The sequence below is a fragment of the Pistacia vera genome, unplaced genomic scaffold, assembly GCF_008641045.1.
Source record: "Pistacia vera cultivar Batoury unplaced genomic scaffold, PisVer_v2 Contig142, whole genome shotgun sequence".
NCBI lineage: Eukaryota > Viridiplantae > Streptophyta > Magnoliopsida > Sapindales > Anacardiaceae > Pistacia > Pistacia vera.
This window is the reverse complement of record NW_022195489.1, coordinates 284,978-294,254: the sequence shown is the minus strand read 5'-3', so window position 1 is coordinate 294,254 and position 9,277 is coordinate 284,978. Positions and strand designations below refer to the sequence as shown.

At 33.1% G+C, this 9,277-nt stretch overlaps 1 protein-coding gene across 1 annotated transcript; it reads right to left on the bottom strand.

Moving 5' to 3' along the window:
- Nucleotides 1-2,596: 2,596 nt before the first annotated feature.
- Nucleotides 2,597-8,675, bottom strand: LOC116123358 (protein TIC 22-like, chloroplastic). Its single transcript, XM_031409141.1, has 7 exons — nucleotides 8,573-8,675; nucleotides 8,394-8,455; nucleotides 7,772-7,828; nucleotides 3,212-3,271; nucleotides 3,036-3,116; nucleotides 2,930-2,965; nucleotides 2,597-2,815 (listed from the first exon to the last, which is right to left on the bottom strand). The coding sequence occupies exons 1-7, from the start codon at nucleotides 8,673-8,675 to the stop codon at nucleotides 2,735-2,737; spliced, it is 480 nt and encodes a 159-aa protein (XP_031265001.1). The 3' UTR covers nucleotides 2,597-2,734.
- Between the last annotated feature and the right edge of the window lie 602 nt (nucleotides 8,676-9,277).

Sequence of the window (9,277 nt, the reverse complement as noted above, 5' to 3'; positions counted from 1 at the left end):
CATGTCTCATTTTGGTTGAAATGACCATATAATCAAGGTGCAAGGGAGGGCTTGGTACAACTCACATGATCTATAGATTTTAGCAAAAGATGAGATATAAATAAGTATGCTATAGCCATCAGTTCTTTATCCACTACTTTTTTCCTTCAGTATGATAATACATTCTTTTAGCGCTTTGAATTGAAAAATTCAACTGTTTTATCATTTGTAGATGCAGTGTAATGTGACTTGAGTGTAGATGTTTACCGAAGATGCTATTTCTTGTAGCTTACATGAAATAAGATATAGGAATATGCCACATTGGCGTTGACGCTTGCTGATGGTCTATGTTTGAATTTAGATGATATTTGAAAAACTTTCATTGTCAAGGCTCTAATGACTTTTACTAATCCTTGAGAAAATTGCTAACAATGACTCCAATCATATTGAATTGATGTCAGCTTGGGAAAATTGCTAACAATGGCTTGTATATTATTGAATTGATATAATAGTTTTTTATGTCAGCTTAGTTAATGCCAGGTAGTTCAGGTCCATTGTCAGGCAAGAATAGAATTAGATAGGTACATGCGAGCATCTGAAAATGGTAATGAAGGTTGATAGCTGCAGCAAGAATCAAATTTTGTTTGCTGAATTTAAATATATATTATAATTGGAGATGCTCCTTTTTGCACAATAGGTGACCATTTATAGTTAATAAAGACTTTCTAATTATTTTTTCCTTCTAAAAGATTGTTTTTGGACACATCGAAATTTTGTTTTGAATTGGCTCGTCTCCTTGGGCAATCATGCAATCAGTCTTGGTTCGAAAAGGAAACACATGGTTACCTTGTCTCGTTTTGGTTGAAATGAGAATGACCATATCATTAGGGTGCAAGGGAAGGCTTGGTACAACTCGCATGACATAGATTTTAGCAAAAGATGAGATATCAAATAGGTATGCTATAGCCATCAGTTCTTTCGGTTCCGGGAGTTTCTACTATATTTTAAACTTGTAATTTTTTAATGGTGTTTATGAAATATTTCAAATCTTTAGAAAATAATTCGTAATTTTTTGAGCTTTTTTTTAAATAAATTAAAATTTCAGGGATATTTTTGTAATATACTAAAACTTACAGGACTAATTAAAATTTTTGTCCAACTGACCAATCCAACTAGTTGGATCGATCACCTTGCCAACTCAACTCTCACAACGGATCGAGTTTTAAAACAATGGTCTCACATCTAAAAGTGGCGACATGTTGACCCCCATTAGCCAATATAACTAGGATGACAAATTTTCAAACCTTATTCTCTCTAATTTTTGAAACTGTGTGAGACAAAGAGTTAAGGGATTGTTTTAGGTTAAGCCATGGATTAAAGGGATCAAGATTGTCTCTTGATTTGAGCTTTTACTTTAACAAAGTACACTGCTGTGATTGGTGGTTTGTAAAAAAAAATAAAAACATGATATAAATCTTATCCGCAATGCTTATAAATGTACATGCCACTAAATCTTTAAAAGCTCATAAGAGCTTACAGTAGGAGAGGATCCTAATTCTGATTAAAGAGGCAAAACATATTTTAGATTCCATCAACTGAAATTTGAAATGAGGTCAACAGATAAAGATGTAACAGCCTTGGAATCTATTAGATAGATCTTCATGTTTCTCCAAATTACCTTTTGACATAGGATCTCTAAAGATCTCCTACAATTATTGTCCTCAATCAATCAGAATTTCTTGCTACGTTTAACTTATTAAAATTCCGTTCTTATTATCATCATTTTAGGCTTAAGTTAGGTTGCTGATTGTCTTGATTTAAGGAGTCTAGTTTGCATAATTTTATTCCTTTCCTTATTTCAGTTTGTAAGCTCTTTATCCTATAAAAGAGGATTACTATGAACCTTATAAGGCACTTTTGGTGAAATATAAAATCTCTCTTTGAGAGTTTCTTTCCCTTGTGGATTCAAGGAATTTTGGTGGATTCCAAAGTTAATTTACCCTAACGGATTCTAGGAGCGTTAGCGTTAGAACAATATCTGGCCCACTCTTGCTTTCGTCTGTGTCAAGTGGTATCAGAGCTCTTTAGTATCCTGGTATGGGAGACAATCAGCAACCTAACTTAAGCCTGAAATGATGATAATAAGAAGGGAATTGTAATAGATTCATCGTAGCAAGAAATTCCGCACTGATTGAGGACAGTAATTGCAGGAGATCTTCAGAGATCCTACATCACCTTTCAAGGAGAATTAAAAGACAACACCTAGCACCGAACCCATGAACCAAATTAGCTTTAAGTCATAACCATGATATATTTACATGTTAATAATATTGCACTAATAAAGTTTATATACAATATGATATATCACAAAATAAATGAAAACATGAAACTCAAAAAGTCACTATATTAACAAGGGTGAATGGTGTAAGAATAAAAGATTGAATAGCAAATAAGCTTCGATACAAGAATTTGTATGTATAATATTACTTTTTATATATAAATCTCCAATCAGATAAAGAAGTAGATAAGGGTAATGTATAACATCATCAAAATCTAACAAAACTAAACGGTTGATATGGTACAAGTTTTGCACTAGTAATTTCTAATTAACATCAAATTTAATCCACAACTTTAGAAATGTCTTCATTTATATGATTAGCAGTAATGACAAAAGATAAAATTGCAAAAGACAAGAATTGCATAAAAATTTGAGAATTTAGTCTAAAAATATCATCACCTAAGCCTCTCCAGTTGCCTATGGCTGGGTGGGGACTGTTGAAACATCAAACCCAGGAGGGATGAAAATAACATCATTCCATGTTGAATTATTACTCTCCTGCAAACGTATTTTATTTATGTTTTAGCTTTAAATGAAATATATACTTGATTCCTTGCCCAGATTTGAAAATGAGGAAACAATATGAATAGAAGAGCGACACACGCTTCTTACCTTCATCCCCTTAATTATTTCCTCGAAAACAGCAACCTACATAATTTAATAAATCAATAAATTCACAAGTAAAGCTTCACCAACATAAGGTCAAAAATATCCATACCTGAATATCACCCTCTCTGAAAGCAGGATTTAACTTATTCTGCTGGCGAGATGCTCTGTGAAGAGATTTTTCTAAATCCTCCTGAAAAAATTCCAGGATCAGAAGAATTATAACCGTGATAGCTACACTAAACAGAACAATGATTTACATCAACAAGGAAATCTTTTGTCACTAACCTTTCTAAAGAAAACTGGACGATAGCTTTTGTTTTGGCTTCTCAGTACCAAACTCCTTGACTGAAATTCAAATGTACACAGTTTTGAGAATTAACATTGAAATCACCAGGGCCGAAATTAAAGGCCAATCAGAAAATTTGTGAATTTAAAGACCGTAAGTAAGATCTTAACTCAGAATATGCAGTAAATTTTGAACTATGTCCAATATATCTAATACATTGGCAACCAAATTTGAGTTTGATGAAATAAAATTTAAGAATACCAAGTCTGTTCCCAAATTGAAAATTCTTCTATTTGAAGTGGGTCTTTTTATTTTAGTTTATCTTATTAATTACAGGGAGGGAGAGACACTTGAAGAGACTAAAGCATGACAAAATGGAAAAGACATAAACATTAAAGAAACAAATGCTTTATTATTTAATGCAGCTAAGAATAATTTATTGGTCTACATTATTGTATCAAGAGTTGACTAACTATCTTATAGACTTATAGGAGCCAAGATCAGGAAACCCTTGTGACCATACACTTAACCTTGAAAGAATCAAGAATAAAATAGGAAATAGCAATGATAAATGCTCTTATGTGTTTGGTCTATGAGATTAAAGTAAAAAGATGTATCATGGATATACTCATGTCGAACATGAGATATATCATGAGTGACATTCCATAGGATTAGTGAATTTATCCTAATCATCAGAATTTTTCCTATGTGTACATTGAGATTGAATTTTCTCATCCTTGCCATGAGAAATTATCTCATGTGATAGTCCATACTGCTAAAAATGTGTATGCTCCTACTTGTCTAAAAGAAACCCATAGATTTACTTAAAGGCTCCTCTGAACACTCAAAAAAAACATAATGCTCTAATTGAAGAACTCATAATATAATAGCCCAAAATGGGGCCAAGTAAACAAAAAATACACGAGATCTCCTAGCCAATAAATCGGGTTCCATTTCTTCATGGCCAATTTTTTTGTTACCTTAAGGTCAAATCAATCTTAGTTTTTAATGATAACAAACACACTCATATTAAATTCACACAATTTTGTTTTTTATTGGACTAATACACAACATTGAGCTCAAAGACTATGAAGCATTTCAAGGTGTTGGATTTCACATCAAAGACTATTAACTTTTCACATAAAAAAAGAAGTTCCAGTTTGGTGCAAAATGAAATTTATATTTAAGCACTATTAATGGCAATCGTTTTAGACTTTCTAAAATAACCCTCCATTTCATGTTTTTCACACTATTTGAGCTTTCTATACATCCTAATCATTTTATATACGTGAAAAATAAAAAAACTTTGAGCTTTAACTTGAGAATCATACATTAAGCTATAAATTTGCTATATCAATCTATTGAGTAGGTTTGTTATTTACTCCATTTTGTACTTTAAAAAATGAGTAAAATAGATATAAAAGCTACACAGTAAGTGGAGGAGGGGATGTTGACTGCATAGGAAAGAAGATATCATAAACTATTTTAGAGAAACCTAAAACTAATTTCTTTAGAATCTTCAGTCTTCTTATCAGGTGTGTCAGGAAAAAACAGGAAAGGACCCATAATTAGCATAATCAGAAATTGCAAGTGGAAAACAACTGTGCAAAGAACTATTGTACATGGAACTATCTGGGGGGATGGAGGATGAAAGTCACAGAGACCTTAAGAGACATTAATAAAGATGAGAACAATTTTGAAAGACTGTACAAAAATTCCAGTCAGCTCGTAATGGAGATATATAGAACCTAACAGGAATAAATCATGTGCAAATTGTGTTAAGATGGTATAAGTAGGTTCGTGAAACAAGAAAATGGTGCGCAAGGGGTACAATGCTAATTGATGAATGGGAAAGACATCCAGAAAGCACTTGAGCACTAATTCAAGAGATCCCACAGACTATTGCACTTCCAAGATAGCAAAGCAGTATATCAACTGTAGCGTGAGGTAAGCAAAAAGAACGGTTTTGAAAAGATACATGCTCAATTAATTAAACGATTCCCTAATGTGAATAGTAGAAAAGAACAATCCGTAAAGAAAGATTGAGAGGAAATTCAATGCCTACCATGTCTAAGGTGAATATCTTGCAAAGAAAATAGATGTGGTCGATTCATAGAGATACACGAGGACACGATTGATAGGTTCTGTCCAGAGGAAGCTAAAATCAAGGTGAAGGAAACTCATACCGGGTTCATTTCGATTGTCAATAGTTTGAAAGAAAGATGAGGAATATGGAAAGTGGCAATAAGAGGAAGTTATAACTAGTAGTAGCACAAACGCTTCAAGTACAATAAAAGATGTTGAAGAAGTCAGGATTCAAAAACAAGTAGCAGTAGAAGGGAAGAAAATGAGGCCAAGGAAAGTGACCCCAAGATGATCAATGTATTAGATAATAGTATTGGTGAAGTTCTCTATTTCCATCAAAACTCAATCCACTATAGCCAAGAGTGGTGACTGACTGGGGTTTATGGGCCCAACCCACTGAACTGGATGAGATTTAAAAGCAGCTAGTTGGTCTCTATGTCTTATGCAGTCCGGACTTGTGTAAAGGGGTAATCTTAACGCTGTAAATTTTCTACTCAAGAAAAATCTACAGGGAGAAGATTTCCCAGTGTATGAGGGCTTTCGCTACATTAAGATAGATCAAGCCTTGAAGATAGAACTTACCTGGTCCAGCAAAAGAAAAAAACCTACCTGCTAAAGATTTAATAGGGTTCTTTTTTCTTCTTGGGAAGAGAGGGGATGTTTCATTAGACAGGAAGCACTTCCTAGAATGACTTTTGATTACTGTCCCATTCTTTTAGATTCTAATGTTCTGGTTTACGGTCCAGTGCCTTTCAGATATGAGACAATATAGCTTACACAGTGACAAATCATCAATTCAAGCATCGAGTTCAAGCTAGGTGGAATGCATAGCATGATAAAAGGTTTTGAGAACACATTTATATGAAAATTTGCTATTATTAAGACATAGTTGAATAGGCAAAATAAGGAAGTGTTCGGTTACAAAGGGAATTGAAAACAGAACTCCAGACATTGATGCTATGGAAGAGATGGGATTGATGAATGAGGATCATAGCAAAGAGAAGTAAAACCACAGTTAAATTGGAGAAGCTAGATACTAGGGATGGAGTAATGTGGAGGCAAAAAGCTAAGGCTTTATGGGTTAAAGAGGAGGATATCGACACTAGAATGTTTCAAGAAATGGCCAATGGGAGAATAAGCAAAATTTTCCCCCATGGACTTGACACAAATGAGGGCAATATTCTTGAGGTAGACAACAGACTTGAAGACTTAGCTATTTTGTTAATCTATATTGTAAAGCAAGTTTAGCCAGACCAAGAATTCAAAGCCTTAATTGGGATCCCATCAGGGAGGACCATACAACCTGGCTAAAGAAAGAATTCAAGGAGAACGAAAAACCCATTCTGGAGTGTTGTCTAGAGAAAGCATCAGGTCTAAACAAGTATTCCACGCATTCTTACAAAAATTGTGGGAATATAATTAAGGGATATTTGATGAAGGTTTTTGAATTATTTCAGGAAGTAATCAATACTTTTCTAAAAATAATACTATATATACAAACTGACATGGAAAAATTGAATGTGAGAGTATATATGATAAATCAATTCATTAAGATATTCAATAACGAGGATGAGAAATTGACAATAAAAAAGAATGTCACATCGGACTATACACATGAATTGTATACCTAGTTTGTAGTGTAGCATTCCTCAATCTTTTTATACCCAAAAACTAATTAATTAAATTGAAATTTTAAACCAGGACAAAAGAAACATAATTAATCATGTTAAAAAATCTTAAAATTTTCTTAGGTTTCCATTTATTTTACAGCACAAAGCCTCAGCCACAACTTTACCAACCAATATTAGCTTATAGTCATCCTACTTATCTGTATCATAAAATATCATTCCCCCATATTAAAGTTCTAATATTTTCAAGAGGTCAAGTCAATGAATGGATTTCAATGCAATGTTTAATGAACATTTCATCTTAAAAAATTCATTTCAAATAAAAGTCAACTTAAGACTTCTTAATTCTGGTAGATAGTTTCTAGCACTAAGTTTCATGACTCTAGATAACCTAGTTTATGGGCGAGTAGATATGTAACATCATTGCCCATTCAAAGATCCCAAATGAGCAAACACTATTGGGCTCATATGAGCCCTTCTTACCTATGCAATCTTAAGAAATACCTTATACTACAAATTGCATGTCTTTCCTTAGATCATAAACATAGTTCTTTACCTAGTTTAAGCTGCCTTCATTGTTGTTTTATAATACCAATAACTTCAAAAATATACCGAATAATCCCAATTCCTAATAATTCCAACGCTTGCCAATATCTATCACAATTTTCATAACTTTTATTTGTTTTTCCATAATAATTCATTGAAACTAGAAGAAGGAAGAATCAATTCCTTTATAAAATCAATGTTCATTTACATAATTTCTAAAATGTCATGCAACATTCTTTATTCAACAAAGACACATGTGGCGCAAACGTGCAATCAAACTCAGCAGTGCTAAGAAAGAACCTGGAAAACTGGTACCCCAGAGAAGCCATCCTCTGAAAATCCAGCTTTTTCCCTTTCCTAAATAAAGGGAAAAATAAACAAATGAGTATAGAATTACTAGCTCAAGAAAACTTACAATGATGAGATTATTATGTAATATAGCCCTTGAAATCAGTGCAATAGAAATTTTTTAACTGAAGCATACAATTATAAAAGCAAGAACCCTATGACCATGAGAGAGAACATCCAGAGAGCCAGGCTTGTAATAAAATAAAATGCTCAGCTCGCTGGGTTTAGTTTTATGGTTTATAATGGAATCAAGATTGTGCAAACAATTAGATCATGTAAAACAAATTCACAAAAAAAAAAAAAATGGAGAGAAAGATATTTATTGAACATAAATTTATCACAGCAACAAATAGTTTCCCTTTTATACTATAATTAAAAACGATAAACTAATGAATATATCAATTTCATTTCATTTACTTTACTTGCCCTGAATTCAAACTACTACAAAAAAGATATGGGTATAACTATTTCTTAGCAAGGAGCATTGATGTTTAGACAAATGCAATAAAAACTTGTCCTAATTTCTTTTGTTTTCTTATTGCATTTTATCCCACAAACATTTAAGAGACTGAACAGAATCCCAAACAATATCTTTAGCAGGAACTACAGCCTTTGCCCCTTCATGGACAGCAACACCTAATAAATACCATTGAAGCAGAGGCCCCGAAAAAATTGATATTGAACCATCGTTTACAGTCACGATTACAAGAATACGCCCAAAAACCCTAAATCAAACAACTCCGATTCAAAAACCGTAATCTGCCCTAAGAATACTCATCTTGGAAATTCCTATACCAAGAACACAGAAGTTCTTCCCTTGACGATTAACCCAAAACCACTCAAGATACCCACACATTACAACTGAAATCAGCCCAGAAAATTAAGAACCCTAACAGATCGAAGAACACGAAACACAAGCCTCTCTCTTGCGTTTTCTGCAGTTTACGCAAAGACTCAATCCTTTATAATGTTGATTTGTGGCTTGTTTTTCATCTGTTTGATTTTCTCTGAATCACGCGTCAGGAACCTCTGGAGCTATCTCAAAACGATACCGTTCCACTAATACTCAATACGACGTCGTTTCAGCATTCACTCACAACAATAAGTAAGGACTTTTCAATTCTGGAAACTTAAAAGGTTTAAAATGTGAATGCAGTTATACACTAGAGTAGATAATACATAGTGAATAAAGATGAGAAAGAAAACTAGTTTTAGTAACTCTCTTTTATTTTCCCAGATGGTTTCGTTAATAAATATTGGTTTCTGTTGCACTTTTTCAATGCAACAGGTTTTACCAATTTTAGCAAATTTTTAGAGAATCTGGCCTTAGTGTGTTCTCATATCTTGTTCTCCTAATTGGTTGTTAACCTTAGTTTTTTTTCTTTCATCTAAGTTTAGTTTTGAATTGGCTCGTCTCCTTGGGCAGTCATGCAAATATCAGGAACTACAGTAACAGTA

Excerpts from the sequence above, each read along its gene's own strand:
- LOC116123358 (XM_031409141.1), bottom strand. The coding sequence starts at position 8,675 with ATGTGTGGGTATCTTGAGTGGTTTTGGGTTAATCGTCAAGGGAAGAAC. Across the intron at positions 8,456-8,572 it reads TATTCTTAGGGCAGATTACG|GTGTTGCTGTCCATGAAGGG; the intron begins GTTTTTGAATCG and ends GGTATTTATTAG. Across the intron at positions 7,829-8,393 it reads AAGATATTGTTTGGGATTCT|GAAAGGGAAAAAGCTGGATT; the intron begins GTTCAGTCTCTT and ends CCCTTTATTTAG.